A 16,759-nucleotide genomic window follows, 5' to 3' on the forward strand; every position below is an offset into this window, starting at 1 on the left:
GATTTGGGATGCTGCCAAGGAGACATATTCCACTTCAGAAAATACATCTGAATTGTTTCAGATAGAGGCCCAACTCCATGATCTCAGGCAGGGGACACTATCAGTGACTCAATATTTCAATTCTCTATCTCGATGTTGGCAACAACTCGACATGTATGAAATATTCACATGGAAATGCAATGAAGATAAGGCAATGTTCAAAAGAGTTCTTGAACAGAAGAGAACATTTAAGTTCCTACTCGGGCTCAATAAAGATCTGGACGAGGTTAGAGGAAGGCTGTTGGGAGTGAAGCCATTTCCAAGTACCAGAGAGGCGTTCTCAGCCGTACGACATGAAGAAAGTAGGAGGAGAGTCATGATGGGGCCACAAGAAGAGTCAACAGTAGAGGGATCAGCTCTAGCTGTTCGGGGCCACCAGCAAAATAATGATAGCAAGGCTCGTCGAGGAAGACCATGGTGTGATCACTGCAGAAAGCCCGGGCATCTCAAAGAGACGTGTTGGAAAATTCATGGCAAGCCAGCTGACTGGAAACCACGACACTCTGAAGACCATTCGAATGCCACTGCTGCCACAGTCACCAAAGACACCAGCTCTCCATTCACAAAAGAGCAGATTGAAGTCCTGCAACAGCTGTTCAACCAGCAACCACCATCATCTAACACAGCTACTGCCTGCACAGCCGGAAGATCTACATCTGGACCTTGGATCATCGACTCAGGAGCCTCAGATCACATGACAGGCGACAAAGCACACTTCAATACCTACAATCCAAGCAGCTCCAATGCCTCGGTTCGAGTCGCAGATGGATCTTTATCCAAAGTCTTGGGAACAGGTTCCATTACTCTTTCAAAAGAGATAACTCTACACTCAGCTCTACATGTCCCATCTCTTGAATGCAACCTGATCTCAGTCAGGAAATTAACTCGTGACCTCAACTGTGCGATTATATTTTTTCCAAATCTGTGTGTATTTCAGGGACTAGATTCGAAGAAGATGATTGGCAGTGCTAGGTTGTGCTCTGAACTTTACATCCTCGACCGTCAAGATCACCCGCAAGCTCTAGTCTCCAACACCCAGTCTAAGTCTTGTTATCAATCTCTAAATTCCAGTATCAATAAGGAGAATGAAGTTATGTTATGGCATTATCGTTTAGGTCATTTGAATTTTTTGTACCTCAAAAAGATGTTCCCATCTTTATTCATCAATAAAAATCCAAATTCTTTCACCTGTGAGATATGTCAATTAGCAAAACACACTAGAAGCTCATACACTCAAATCAAGTACACCCCATCTAAACCATTCACATTAATTCATAGTGATGTATGGGGACCATCTAGAGTAAAGAATATATCCGGATCGAGGTGGTTTGTATCTTTCATTGATGATCATACTAGGATAACATGGCTATTTCTCATGAAAGAAAAATCAGAAGTAGAAAATATCTTCAAACACTTCAACTCAATGATACAAACCCAATTTCAAACAAAGATTCAAATTCTGAAAACTGATAATGCTCTAGAATACTTCAAATCCTCATTGGGTTCATATCTCCTTAGCCAAGGCATAGTTCATATAAGCTCATGTGTTCACACTCCCCAACAAAATGGGATTGCCGAAAGAAAAAATAGACATCTTTTGGAGGTAGCTCGATCATTAATGTTCTCTTCCAATGTTCCTAAACATTTTTGGGGAGATGCTACACTCACGGCAGCCTACCTCATAAATAGAATGCCATCTCGGGTACTCAAATTTCAAAGCCCTCACCAAACTCTCCTACATCACTTCCCTCACACCAAATTCCTCTCATCTCCTATTCCCACAAAGAACTTTGGCTGCACAGCCTTTGTACACATTCCTCAACAATTCCGGGGCAAATTAGATCCTAGATCTATCAAAACGATCTTCTTAGGCTACTCCACAAATCAAAAAGGGTACAAATGCTACTCCCCTACCTCACGCAAATTCTACAACTCTATGGATGTAACATTTTTTGAGTCCCTACCTTTTTATCATAAATCTGAGCTTCAGGGGGAGTGTGGACATGAATCTCAGCTTTGGTATAGTACCATCTCATCCATAGTATCACTGCCAATACCTATACAGCCTATGACAAACACCACAGGTCAAGAAATCAGCCATCAAGAAGAACAGACACAGTCACCTACACTTGCCCAATCATCATAATCGAGTCCAGCTCCCACCGAGGTAAACACAGGTACGGAAATTATCCCACATGATATTAGTCCAGTGATTTCCGATGTTGATCTTCCAATTGCACAAAGAAAGGGCACTCGGTCATGTACGAGTCATCCATGGTCCAAGCACTTATCCTACAGCCGACTCTCACAATCCTATAGAGCATTCATAACCACACTCGACAACATACAGATTCCAAATTCTGTAACCGAGGCACTTAAGCATCCGGGATGGACAAAGGCAGTGAGAGAAGAAATACAAGCACTCGAAAAGAATCACACTTGGAACGTCACTGAGCTACCACCGGGGAAGAAGATAGTTGGGTGTCGATGGATATTCACTATAAAGCACAAAGCAGATGGAAGCCTTGAACGACTAAAAGTCCGATTAGTCGCAAAAGGGTATACTCAGTCATACGGAGTTGACTATCAAGAAACATTCGCTCCCGTGGCCAAGCTCAACACTATCAGAATTCTCCTTTCGCTCGCTGCAAACTGTGACTGGAATCTCCACCAACTTGATATAAAGAACGCCTTCTTAAACGGCGATCTTGAGGAAGAAGTTTATATGGAGATACCACCTGGATTAGAGAGCTCACATAACCTCAACAAAGTCTGCAAACTACAAAAGGCGTTGTACGGGTTAAAGCAATCTCCTCGCGCATGGTTTGGGAGATTCACCAAGTTCATTATACAACTTGGATACAAACAGTGTCAATCAGATCATATACTGTTTGTAAAATTCGGGGCTGAAGGAAAGATCGCCATATTAATCGTGTATGTGGACGATATAATTCTAACCGGGAGTGATACCGATGAACTAGCCCAGTTGAAGAGACATCTTGCTACAGAATTTGAGACCAAAGATCTCGGGTCTCTCACGTACTTCTTAGGCATGGAAGTGGCAAGATCCAGGAAGGGCATTATGATATCTCAAAGAAAGTATGTAATTGATTTACTAGAAGAGACAGGGATGTCAGGATGCAAGCCGGCAGATACTCCAATGGACGCGTACAACAAAATCGGATCTGCAATCGAGAGTGCACCGGTTGACAGGGGGAGATACCAAAGACTGGTGGGGCGACTTATCTATCTCGCCCATACCCGACCAGATATCGCCTATTCAGTAAGTGTGATCAGTCAACACATGAATAATCCGACTGAAGAACACATGGAGGCAGTAATGAGAGTGTTGAGATATTTGAAGATGAATCCTGGAAATGGTCTATTGTTCAGGAAAAGTGATAACCGAGACATCGAAATGTACACGGATGCTGATTGGGGAGGAGACGTCTCAGATAGAAGATCAACCTCTGGATATTGCTCATATGTTTGGGGCAATCTAGTGACGTGGAGAAGCAAAAAGCAATCAGTAGTCTCTCGGAGCAGCGCCGAAGCAGAATTCAGATCAGTAGCATTAGGCATCTGTGAAGGAATGTGGATTCAAAGAGTCTTGGCTGATCTAAACCTCGAATCTGTGAAGCCGATTCGATTGTACTGCGACAATCAAGCGGCAATTAGCATCTCTAAGAATCCGGTACATCACGACAGGACGAAACACATTGAAATAGATCGACATTTCATTGCAGAGAAGATTGAGAGTGCGATAGTACAGCTGATCTACACTCCTACTCGACTTCAAACAGCAGACATACTCACAAAGGCGCTTCCGCGAGTGAACTTTGAAGAACTGAGCTGCAAGTTAGGCATGTACAGCATGTACAACCCAACTTGAGGGAGAGTGTGGAAATTATTATCTACGTATTTCTGTTATTAATTTAATTATTCTAAATATCGCAAATAAGTAGGAAGAGATATTTTATCTTATCTGTTAGTTGTTAGCCTGATATTTGGGAGTAAGTTGTAACCGATTGGATTCATTGATGTATATAACTACTCTGTAAATTCATCAGTCAATAATAAGAAAAAACTGAGTAATTCATATACTCGATTTCTTTACACAGTGATCCAAGTTTATTGAGGAATTTCAACTCCTTGAAAATTCTGTCAAATTTTTTTATTTATTGGAAATTTTCGTTCGCAAAGTGGATATTGAGCTGGTAGTACTCTTTAAAGACACGTATGACGCTGCTCTTTTTTAGCCAAAAGAATAAGAAAAGGAAAAGAAAAACATTGTTAGACTTACGCGTACCAGTGTTGGATCGAAAGGTTTTTTTTTTAAATTTATTATTTAATCGGTTGATAAAAAAGAATGGGATTAAGTATTAATGTAGCAAAATTGAAGCTCGGAAGCGCTAATGAACATCTTTGAAATCAGATGAGTGCGATGGACCCAACCATCACCTTAGCGCAAATATCGTCATAGCAAAGCTGCACCAGCCGGGAATCGAACCCGGGTCTGTACCGTGGCAGGGTACTATTCTACCACTAGACCACTGGTGCTTCATGTCTAAGGCTGCGTATTTTCTTTTGAAATCTCAAGTGTTGTTGTTGTGTTATTAAACGTTGTCGTTTTAAATTGTTCAAAAATAATAAGTTTATATAAGTCGATCACATAAAATAACTAAGATGATAAATTTCATTCGTTGTATGATGTCATATATATATATAACTGGATATATCTTGATCGGAAAACATTTTTTTGGGGGGTAAATATTAAATAATTCTAAATTTTATGGGCACTTGACTAAATTAATAAAAGTTTGCGAAGGATAAAGAAAGTAAATACAATAATGAGCAATGCACGCCATCGAGAAGATGTTCATCCACACCTCAAATTACTGAAGATAGCAAATCCTTACAACCATAATTGAAAAGTATGCATATTTTAATTATCGCATATAGATTTAAATCGTGTCAAGAGGATGATAAGAACACAATTGAACGATCACGTAGAGGATGAACCAATGTTAGAGGATGGAAGTAATAAAACATGTATTTTCTCCTGATTGAGATCAAAACAATGCTAATAGTTTACAGTTATATAGTCAGTTGATTGGCCAGTTTCCACCGCAAACACCATAGAATCGACCATCTCTATCATGTCCTCGGTCGGTTTGAATGGGTCATTTGATGTTCATGTAATGATTAAAACAGCATTTGATGTTCATTGTAGAAATCTTAATAAAATAAAATAAAAAAACATTACAAACTCAAAGATAAGCATATATAGCACTAAGTATAGATGTTCATTCATATTTTTGTGCATGTTTTCCGGCATAAAGAAGAACAAAAAGGCAAACTTTGCTCTTATAAAAATTATAGAGAGATCCAAATAACTAACGTACGTAGACCATGAAGAACACATTCTTTAGCCTTAGCTTGTGTGGACAAAATTCAAGAGTACTCTTGTAATAATATAGTGAAAGGAAGCTAATCTATATTCGATTCCAATCAAGACAACCAGAACACACTAACAAATCAAGTTTATCATAAGTGATGAACAGGCTTTCACTAGTAGACCGTGAGTAAGTCAAATGATCATAACACCAAAGTTTGAGGCTTTGAGCTGTCCGCGGCTCATAGTTAACCGTTTGTTTTTTTTTTTTTTTTTTACCAATGACTACAAGTAAACATTATTCTTCTAATTTATTTGTGGATTATCCGTTAGTGTAGGATATATTTCTCAAAAATAGTTTTTCTCATAATATTTAGCAATATTTTAGTTTATATTTAATCATATTAACTCTAAATAAAAATAAAATAAAAAACTTCAAATCTTTGTATTAGCAGACCACTTGAGTTTTTATTAGAGTAAAATTTGAAATTCCGAGGGTTTCGGACGGGAGCCGGACAAAAATCACGAAATTGGAGGGTCCCGGTACCAGTTCCTACAAAATCGGAACTTTCCTTGAAGTCTGTGGGAACCAAAACGGAACCCGGTTCGAGAAAATTGTTCTGGTTCAATGGTTTTTTCAAGAAAAACCAAGGTATAAAACACGGATTCCTGAGCGAGAATCACAAAACAGACGGAAAATTTTAGGATTTTTTTCGCGACCTACACCGCGATTTTTCACGCGATTCTGTCAATCTCACCACTTTCTGACTGTCTTCAGGCAAAAGTTCACTGCATTCCGACGGAAAGTTCGCGTGGATTCGGGTTAAGTAGTCTATTCCCGTCGATTCTTCAAAATTCTTAGTTTTTTTTATGGAATTTCTTGTTAGTTTTTATGTTTAAGTTCAAATTCTTAGTTTTTAACTTCATTATTATGTTTAATCGGAGCTTGTATCCAAAAAGTTTCAATTTTTTTGTTAGATCCGAAAACATGGTTTAGATTTGAATGTGTTGAACTATGTTCTTTAATGGATTATGTTGAAATTTTTCAATTTGGTTTGTATATCGTTACCGTTACCGTTTCGAGACTCGGATTTTGCTGGTATCCGGTGGTAAGGCTGTGATATACCGTGAAATACATAAAAATAAAGGGTAAATTGACCATTAAAGTTACCGTTACCGTCGAGAAATACCGTCAAATACCGTATTTACCGAGAGGAATGCAGTGAACAAATATTTAAAAAAAAAATCATACAAAACATAGGATAAAAATAGAAAAAGTTTACAATAATAGTTTTACAAAAATCCAACACAACAAAGAAAAAAATTAAAATAATGTTAATATTCATGTTAAAAATCAACTAATTATACATAAACATTCATATTCTACAACTAATTTAACAAAAAAAAATCCAAAAACACATTCAAATCTAAACTCTTTTTTTTCGGATCTAACCAAAAAATTGAAAAGAGAATTGGATACAAACTCAGATTAAACACAACAAAGAAGTTAGATACTAATAATTTGAACTAAATCATCAAAACTAACAACAAATTCCATAAAAACACTAAATATCATCAGATTTTAAGAATTGTCAGTATTTGACCACTTACTGTGAAGTTTCCTTCAGAATACAGTGATAATTTGCCTTAAGACAACCATAAAGTAGAAGGATTCTCTGGAAAATGTCGGAACGACATAAAGTGAAAGGATTCTTGTCCGGGTTTCCTCGGAATCCAAGGAAAATTTCAGTTTTGTACATACCAGTGCAGGACTCTAAAAAAACAAATTCTGCTCCGGGTTCCGTTCGAAATCCTCAACGGTATCGGTAACGGTAACTTCAACGGTACAGTTTACCATTTCTTTTTTTATATTCCATGATATACCATGACTTACTATTAGATATCAGCAAAATCTGAGTCCCGAAACGATAATGGTATTTTGATCGGACTATTATATTATTATTTTGTGGTTTTTTTTTCAATATTATAAACAAATAATTAGCTGTTTAGCCATCTAAAACACTAGCAATTTGGTTTTAGCCAACCTTTCGTTAATTTCCCGTAAATAGTCATCTTGCTTACGTGGCAGCTTATTAATTGAATTAGTTTTACCTTTTTGTCCTTAACGCTATTTTAATTAGGCATTTTTTTTTTAAATTTCGAATTAAATATTGAAACCGAATAGGGAAGTTTTCAAATTTGAAATTTGAATTTTGAGCAGATTTTGAAAGTTCTCAGCCATTAATTGTTATGTATTTGGAAATTTTTAGCATTGACTTTAGTTAATTAGTTTCTATTTTCGTTGCAATTCATTAGGTAATTAATTTCGAATTAATTCTTCATTCATTGATATTATTTTGTCTTCCATATATTCATAATTTCCAGAATTTTCGTGCTCAAAATATTTCCAGAATTTTTTCAGTTTATTTACACGAGTATACTGTAAATTGGCTTTCTATTTACAGTGAATATACTGTAAATAAGCTTCGTATTTACACGAATATACTGTAAATAAGCTTTGTATTTACACGAATATACTGTAATTATGATTTCTATTTACACGAACATACTGTGAATATGATATCTATTTACACGAACATACTGTATTAAAAAAAAAAAAAAAAAAACCATAAACTTCTCTCAGCAAGAAGCTTGTTGCTCGTCTCGCTGCCACCTTCGTCGCCACCAGCAGCAGCCCCACGCCGCCCACCGCCGCGTACCCCAAAATGGCCCGCGCCTTCGTCGCCATCCACTGCAATCCCCGCGTCACCTCTTCCACAGCGTCCTTCTCAGACTCGATCCCGATGCAAATTCAAACAATTTTCTACAGCAGATCCAAAAAAACAACGCCACTCACTCAAGAAGTGAGTTATTTTATTTATCAGCCAAGCATTCTTCTTACGGCTAGATCTAATCTCCTGGTCCCTGAGGAAAGGAAAAAGAATTTCAAGTTCTTAAAAAACAACGCCATTCTCATATTAAAAATCCTTAATTAACATTCTTGAACAAAAACATTAGGATGCAAACACAATTTCTCGGTAAAGTAAGAACAGCATTTTTTGGGAAAAAAAAAATTAGAGCAGCCGTAAAAAAAATTTTGAACAGCCATTTTTGAAAAAAAAAAAAAAAAAACTCGGGATATTACCTTTTCTTTGTTGTCGGGTTCGAGTGTTTATGATCTTCAATTGCATAAAAGCTTCCGAAACTCTTTAATCGCCGAAAAGTTCCAGAACTTCTTCATTTGCCGAGTTTCGATCTGAGTTTTTTTTTTTTTTTTTTGCTCTGCAATGGTTTGGGTTTTTTTGTTATGAAATTGTGTTCGAGTGATTTGTTGAGGCTGCGTGATTTGGTGTATTAATTAATGACGTTCCTTGAATAGCGGGAGTAGTTATTGACCGAATATTTGGTTTTTAATTTTTTAATATCTGGAGTAAAAATGGGCGGGAGTTATTTAAGGTCATTCACGTCTTTTAACATGCTGTAAATAGATTGTTGTGGCTATTAACAAAAAATTAAGAGAAAGTTGGTTAAAACCAAAATCCTTATAACCGTGTGGCTTATATAGCTATATAACCCTATTATAAATCATAGGTTTTGATATCTTTAATTAAATTACGCCTCAATAATAAAAAGAGTTGTCTTGTTGATCAATTAAAGAAAATACTAGCAATAAAGCATAGTATTTATTTTCTCGCTTTCTTCAGAGACAGTCTCACATTTGGAGATCGCAAAATCGAAGCCCAGAGAAAAGCGCACAGTCAGCGAGAGAGAGTTTTGTTCAGGTCAAGCTCAAAGAAAGCAAATTAATGGCTAGATACGACAGAGCTATCACGGTGTTCTCGCCGGACGGCCATTTATTCCAGGTCGAGTACGCGCTGGAGGCCGTACGCAAGGGCAACGCCGCCGTCGGAGTTCGCGGCACCGACACGGTCGTCCTCGGTGTCGAGAAGAAATCAGCCGCTAAGCTTCAAGACTCTAGGTAATTCTTTGCATTTCGAATCTTTCTCGGTTAGGGTTTGGTGAATCTCTTTTTGGATTTGCTTTGTGAAATGTTCGGTTTCGGGTTCCGGATTTTTGGTCGACCTAGTTGTTAGGGTTTCTAGTTGAAATTAGGAGGAAAACAAAAGTCGCATGTTTCTGTTGAGATTTTGTTGTGGTTGATTCTGACTATAGACATTTTTTTTTGGAGTGCTCATTTAGGTCATGTACTTACGTTGCTTTACTAAATCATCTGTTTGTGAACAAGGATCTGTTCTAGTTTTGAGTTTTGGATTGACCTTTGATTTCATGTAGAGAAAATCAGTAGGATTTACTGTGTACCCGATGGAATTTGATTGCATTTGATTTCTCGCGTATGAAGTTTCTGTCTAGTTTTGCGTTTTTTTGTAACTTATTGCTTCTTAGGAATACGCTGATGATTTGTATGGACTTTCTATTACTTCACAAGCCAAATGTGAAGAATAAACTTTTTATTTTTTATTTTTTGGTTTCTTGTTGATGCAAAGCTCATTGTCAAAATGGTAGATTGTCCCCGCTCAAACGTTTAATACTTAATTTTCAATTAAGCCTGTTTTGCACCTTTACTTGAGTTTTGTTCTACAAATATTGTGTGGTTGGCGGATAGAACAATTCGAATAAGCCTGTTTGGTCCAAGGAAAGAAATACAGATGCACTAATCGGCGTGGCTGCTTTCTTATCCACTAGCCTTAAGTCAAAGAGAGAGAGAGAGAAGTGAAAATTGTTATAGATTGCTTTTGACAATAAATTATGTCCGACTCTCATCCAACAAAAGTTGAAGCGAGGATTTGGTTTCCATTTCCTCATTATTATATTTGAAATTTGACCCAATTATTATTCTAGAATGTGGTATGATTTTGGAAAGGAATTCGGTATATCCAGTTCTATGTATCTCTTACATTTATGAATAGATTTAACCCGAGAGAAGGATGTGATAATAGTTTATGATGGAATACTTCTTTATTAACATTACAGATACATGAATTCATAAATCTGCTAAAACCAGCTCGTTGGATTTGCGACTATTTTTGTTCTTATTTTTGTCAATAGAGAAAGGACCATTGATAAGCTAGAATATTGATTTTTTGTGTGTATCATGTTGTACAGATCAGTGAGGAAGATTGTGAACCTGGACGATCACATTGCTCTGGCATGTGCTGGGCTCAAAGCCGATGCCCGTGTGTTGATTAACAGGGCAAGAATCGAATGCCAAAGCCACAGACTCACAGTCGAGGATCCAGTGACTGTTGAGTACATAACCCGCTTCATTGCAGGCCTTCAACAGAAGTACACGCAAAGCGGTGGTGTTAGGCCTTTCGGTCTCTCAACTTTGATCATTGGCTTCGACCCATACACTGGCTCACCATCGTTGTATCAAACGGATCCTTCTGGAACCTTCTCGGCCTGGAAAGCCAACGCGACCGGAAGGAATTCTAACTCGATTCGCGAGTTCCTAGAGAAAAACTACAAAGAGACTTCTGGGCCAGAAACTGTGAAGCTCGCGATTCGCGCGTTGCTCGAGGCAAGTGATATGATTTCAGGCCTTGTTTCTTAATCCTTGCTTTTATTGATCAAATCTATGATGTTGCATCTTTGAATAAACTTGGGAATCTGAAAACTTTTGCAATCCTTGAGCAACTAACAACAAATTTTGAATCCCTAGGAGAGGCAACAATCGCTCCTATTGGCTGCTATAGAAAATTATATATGCATATCTGAAAGCAAAATATGAGATTCCCAGTGACGTTTAGCCACTGTTAGACCCAGAAGGGAAAATTAGTAATTTATTTGTATAAATAGGTTTTTTATTTCATTCTAAATCATTCTTTAGGGTGGGTCATTATGGTTGCAGAAAAGAATTATTCGGTTGGCTGTTTTTTTTTTTTTTTTTTTTATTTAGCCGTAGAGTATTGTAATGGGTGAGATCGGCTCACCTCTCTAGATCTGAACCATAGTTTATCGACAATTTTATATTAGTGATTGGTGTTTGAACACCACCACAGCATTGCCATGATGCTTTGCTATCTCGAAGTTTTATGCCATCTCAAAGTTTTTCATTTGATCTTGTTGATTTAGGTTGTCGAAAGTGGCGGGAAGAACATTGAAGTTGCCGTTATGACAAAGGAGGGAGGTCTTAGACAGCTCGAAGAAGCCGAAATCGACGCAGTCGTGGCAGAGATAGAAGCTGAGAAGGCCGCCGCAGAGGCTGCAAAGAAGGCTCCTCTAAAGGAAACATGATTTCCTAGTCTTTTCTTGTCCATCCCGACGAATTCCGATTTGCTTTAAGCTAAATTTATTTGCTATACCAGTTTGTTCTGTTTGCTGCTCGGGTTTTCTGGAGTTTTTGATCTGCATTCCGAATCGCTTTTTTCAAGTGATTTTCTTCAGATCTTAGAACTGGTTGAGGATACGAAACGATATTATTCCAAATCTAAAATTTGACATTAGCGTTTAAATTTCCTCTGGTTTTACGGTGTGCCACGATTTAGAAGACCCTGGTTAACTTATAAAGCGTCTTCTCTGGCTAATTGTGCAAAAGGATGGAGTTTAGTTCAAATATTTTTTTTTAATCGTAATTTAATCATAATTATTGGAAAACAAACTAAAAAGAATAACGCGTCGTTTTAGTTTGAGCTAAACTAGCTTAGCAGCCAGATACAAAACATGATATGCTAGTCTTTGTTTTTTTTCTTTTTTTTTTTAACTGTGATATGCTAGTCTTTTTGGAGTTATGTTTTTATTGGTTATTGTGATTTATTCCAATATTTTCGTGGGTGTTAATCAAAATATAATCAATTCTGGAATGAAAAAATAAAGGGAAAATATCAATACTATCCCTCGTGTTTAATCGAAATGCGAGATTTATCCCCTCTATTTTTAGAAATATCAGACATATCTCTTTAGTTTAATATAAATGACATATACCTCCCCTAAAAAAATGTTATATTACAAATATCACCCTTTTCGTTTATTGTTTACAAAAAACTAATTTGAACTCCCCAAAATACCCTTAATAGAATAAATATTTATTTACTATTTTATTAAAAAAAATCAAAATCTCTCTTTATAAAAAAATCGTTAACTTTTTATAAAGAAATTTTTAATTTAAACCTTTTTATATAGAATAGAAAATAAAAAATTATTTCATTAATGGTATTTTGGGGAGTTCAAATTATTTTTTTGTAAAAAATAAACGAAAAATGGTGATATTTGTAATATAACATTTTTTTAGGGATGTATATGTCATTTATATTAAACTGAAGGGATATGTCTGATATTTCTAGAAATAGAGGGGATAAATCTCGCATTTCGATTAAACACGGGGATACTGTTGATATTTTCCCAAAAATAAAAAATATATCTTTGGCCCATACAGGTCTCGAACCTGTGACCTTCGCGTTATTAGCACGACGCTCTAACCAGCTGAGCTAATAGGCCCTCTTGCTTTTCAACAAGGTGTGTTTCTTTATGATTTTTTATTTATTATTAATAATTCTATAATTTACGTGTTTTTTCGTTGATAATTGGTTTCATACAATTGTGAATTTAAATAAAACAAAAGGAATTGGCCCATACAGGTCTCGAACCTGTGACCTTCGCGTTATTAGCACGACGCTCTAACCAGCTGAGCTAATAGGCCATGTTGATGTACTACTTTAAATTATTTTAAATATATAAATATTTTATGTTCCTTTCTTTTTTTTTCATTAAATCTCGCCTCCTCCATTAAAATTCTGTCTGGAATTTTTTTTTTCCTTATAGATTCTTTCTGGAACAACCATGAAAGAAGATTACGAGGTTCTATTTCTGTTAACCCTGAATTTTAAATTCTCAATAATTTACAATTACTTGATCCTAATTGTTTGACTCACGATCCTTTTATTCTATTAACAAGAACGGTTTCTTCTTTTGACTTGCCTTAAATCTTTCAAGGTCTCTTCAAATAGAGTTAGATATATTCTATTACTGTTGAGTACGCTTTACAATGAACTAGCTGGACATATTCTTTTTTATTTATTTATTTATCTAACTTTTCTAAGCAATTCGAAATTTTCCCGAGAAAAATTCGCTTTTGCCTGAATGCTTTTCAAAGATATCTTATTTTCAAAGGGTACCTCATTAGTCACTGTTGCTCCGCAGAGATATAAATCTTGTTTCTTTGACATGTCTCAACTGCTCTTGAATTTCTTGGACTAATCTCTATTTTTGGTTTTGTTTTGTTTTTTGGTTTTTTTTTTTTCCTTTCAAAAAGTTCATAATCCTGTATATTTGTTGTTGCAGATTGAAGAGAAGAAGCAAGCTGCGGCGGATGTATTGTCCCAGTACTCAAAGTTTGTGATGGCCTGTATCGGAAATCAGGCCAAACCATCCGATTTTCGGTTGCATTTGATGAAGGTAAGTCTTTGATGTGTTTTGTTTGGAACGAAATGGCATTTTGTTGAAAACTTGAATGAAATGAATGAAGTATAATTTCGCCTTGTTATTGCGCTTCTGGTATTGGATTCTTTGTCCCAAAGTCATGATTTTCTTCAGTGACCGGTATTAAAAACCCATAGTTGGTGGTGGTACTAAAGAAAGAAAAAAGTACTTATCTTTAGAAATTGATAATGACCAGTTGAAGAACAACATTATTAAAGCATTACAGTGGCGACTCATTCATAAAATTAAGTTCAGAGATTTCGGGACATTATGTGATTGATTCCCAGATTAGTTCAACTTCTTTTTCTTCTTCTCACAGGAGATTTCGGGGATGCCGACTTCTGTAAAGAAAGAAACGCCCGCGCCAGAAGCCTCGTCCGATGCCATGGGTGAATCGTCGAGCTCGGGCACAGCTCGGCTTGAAAAAGCGGATAGTTTCCAAGCCGTGTAGGTTGAAGAACAGAGATGAACTTTAGTTTTCGAAAGGTCATCTTCTTTTGTTTTGCTTTTGGACAAAGAGAAGATCAGTGACTCGAAGTTTACTTGTATAAAAATGCAAAGAAGAATCTCATGGAAGGGTCCAGGACGTTTAAAACAACTAGTTGTGTATGTTTAGTTTGTACACCTCAACTTTTTTGTTTTTGTTTTTCCTTTCTGCTTTGCAATAGGTCAGCGATTTCTTGCTTCCTGGGGATCGTAGGTGCAACAGAATGTCACATCTTTGGCCTTAGTCTATCATTTTTTTTCCCTGTAGTAGGCAGATTGTGGAGATATGATGACATAACGACCCGATGAATCACATTAGAAACATTGCCCGAAGCTCATTGAAGCTTTGAACTGATCCATTTGAAAGACTTTTAAGTCTAAGTCAAAAACAGGAAGGCGCAACACTATATTGGTTCGGAAAAAGGTCGGAGATATTTTGCAGTATCACAATGATCCCCGAGTTAAGGCGTATTCGAGCTATCTCCTTGGAGAATGGACATTTGTCCCTGTTGCGGGTCGCTCGAGAGGTAAGGTGTATTTCGACCCTAGATAACATCGATCCTTTTGGTTATCTATGCACACCACATGAGGAGTATTTGATTTCAATACGGGTCTCGACTATTTTCTCCAATTGGAGTTTGCCAGAAAACGCTTGGGTAAATTTGAACTTGTGCAAAGGTGTATGGGAGCAAGATTGTTGAGTAGTTTATGAAAGCGACTTGGTCGTTGTTAGAGTTTGATAGAATACGATCTTTATAATGTAGCTGCCGTCACCGGTTAGTTTTTGGTATGGATTTTAGTGGGTTTGCTTAGAATTTTTAGGGTAAGAATAACCATAAATCAGTTTGTATGGATTTTTCATCGAAAAGTGGTGAAAACTCGTATTGAATTGGTTATGATCAATGTTCAAAATATCGATACCGATATCAATATCGAGGTTCTGATTTTACGGATATATCGAGTATCGACGCGTATATCGACGGATATTCTATTACAATTTTAATACTGACTATCGATTATATCGGTGATATATCGATTATCGACGGATATATCGACAAAAATCTTATAAAATATACCTATAACTTTTTTCTTATACATATACATTATTAATATTTACATTACTTTCTCAATATTAAAAAATGTAATAAAATAATTTTTTTTCAAAGAAATTGTAATATTTTTTCTACTATATTACAAATATTCTTTAAAATATTAAAAAGACTGGTATTATATATTTAATTATTTAGTCTATTAGCAATTTAGTATAGATATTATATCTATATATAATACGTTATTTGTCATACATATATTTATAGGTATTATAAAATATAAATAAGGAAATATTGATAATGTCATTATATTAAGTAAAATTAATAAGTAAAAGATATAAATAATAAGAAATAATAAATAAAAAATAAAAATAAAAAACAAACAAACAAAACGATATTTTCAAATTTGGACGATATTTTGTCGATATTTGTCGATTTTTTTTTACTACTAAAAAAACGATATTTTGTCGATATATCATCGATATTTTAACAATATTTATAAAACGATAACGATTACAACGGATATTTTACCGAGACTCTTCAAAAAACGATATATTGGCGATATATCCCGATATTTTAAACATTGGTAAATTTTGTGGAATTATAAGTTGATCGAGAAATTGAGGCAAGCGCCCATCGTCGTTGGACTTGGCTCGCTCGAGAAACTCTATTCTGATTCACAATAATTGACCCGCGACAGTCACGATCAATTTCGGACATAGACTAGTGAATAATGAGTTTTCCTAAACTTGATTTGTCTACCGCTTGACTGTTGATCTATTCTGAAATCTGCAAAAACTAACGTATAATTGGACATTCAAGCAAAAACAGTAAAGAATAATTATTTATTTTAATATCAAAGATTTTTATTATGTATTGATAGAGATTGAACCGCAATAGATAATCTCACCTGATCTTTTACCCTTCTAGGCAAAGTATAGAGTAAAGGTTGAAAACCTGAAAAAGAGACGTGATCGCAAGAAAATGCTCTAATTCTTGTTTATTATGGTATCAATGTGATGTGAACTCGTCGGAGGAATTTGCGGAGTTTAAATTTGAGCGGACCATCTATCGGATAGATTCGGATATAGACGAAGCTTTCATGTTCGAAATCTTCGAATTATGATTGATCAAATGAGACCACGATGAGTTACGAAATTCCCGACGATAAATCGGACAAACACCACAAAAACTTGGGTACAAATTTTTGATAAATTCTAAAATTAAGGGAATTATCTCTAAAACACACAACAACACTTTTATATATATATATATATATATATATATATATATATATATATATATATTTTTTTTTTTTTTTTTTTTTTTTTTTTTTCGAATGTCCATACTTACA

The 16,759-nt window shown here is 35.8% G+C and overlaps 2 protein-coding genes and 4 non-coding genes across 6 annotated transcripts; 2 read left to right on the forward strand and 4 right to left on the reverse strand.

Annotated features, from left to right (window-relative positions):
* Positions 1-4,438: 4,438 nt before the first annotated feature.
* LOC149399720 (small nucleolar RNA snoR114) lies at positions 4,439-4,525 on the reverse strand. Its single transcript, XR_016296889.1, has one exon. It is a non-coding gene; the product is annotated as a small nucleolar RNA snoR114 (small nucleolar RNA).
* A 3-nt stretch (positions 4,526-4,528) lies between these two features.
* On the reverse strand, positions 4,529-4,599 carry TRNAG-GCC (transfer RNA glycine (anticodon GCC)). Its single transcript has one exon. It is a non-coding gene; the product is annotated as a tRNA-Gly (tRNA).
* A 4,472-nt stretch (positions 4,600-9,071) lies between these two features.
* On the forward strand, positions 9,072-11,910 carry PAD2 (proteasome alpha subunit D2). Its single transcript, XM_089613345.1, has 3 exons — positions 9,072-9,413; positions 10,559-10,973; positions 11,528-11,910. Exons 1-3 carry the CDS (start codon positions 9,241-9,243, stop codon positions 11,687-11,689), a joined length of 750 nt encoding a protein of 249 aa, XP_089469471.1. The 5' UTR covers positions 9,072-9,240; the 3' UTR covers positions 11,690-11,910.
* Positions 11,911-12,815: 905 nt separating this feature from the next.
* Positions 12,816-12,889, reverse strand: TRNAI-AAU (transfer RNA isoleucine (anticodon AAU)). The gene has a single exon. It is a non-coding gene; the product is annotated as a tRNA-Ile (tRNA).
* A 128-nt stretch (positions 12,890-13,017) lies between these two features.
* Positions 13,018-13,091, reverse strand: TRNAI-AAU (transfer RNA isoleucine (anticodon AAU)). Its single transcript has one exon. It is a non-coding gene; the product is annotated as a tRNA-Ile (tRNA).
* Positions 13,092-13,178: 87 nt separating this feature from the next.
* LOC149399725 (uncharacterized) lies at positions 13,179-14,678 on the forward strand. The gene is made up of 3 exons (XM_089611034.1): positions 13,179-13,249; positions 13,733-13,846; positions 14,190-14,678. Exons 1-3 carry the CDS (start codon positions 13,232-13,234, stop codon positions 14,319-14,321), a joined length of 264 nt encoding a protein of 87 aa, XP_089467160.1. The 5' UTR covers positions 13,179-13,231; the 3' UTR covers positions 14,322-14,678.
* Positions 14,679-16,759: the final 2,081 nt, after the last annotated feature.

This window comes from Urtica dioica, chromosome 4 (genome assembly GCF_054948205.1).
Source record: "Urtica dioica subsp. dioica isolate 48M chromosome 4, U.dioica_male_clone48M_v1_H2, whole genome shotgun sequence".
NCBI lineage: Eukaryota > Viridiplantae > Streptophyta > Magnoliopsida > Rosales > Urticaceae > Urtica > Urtica dioica.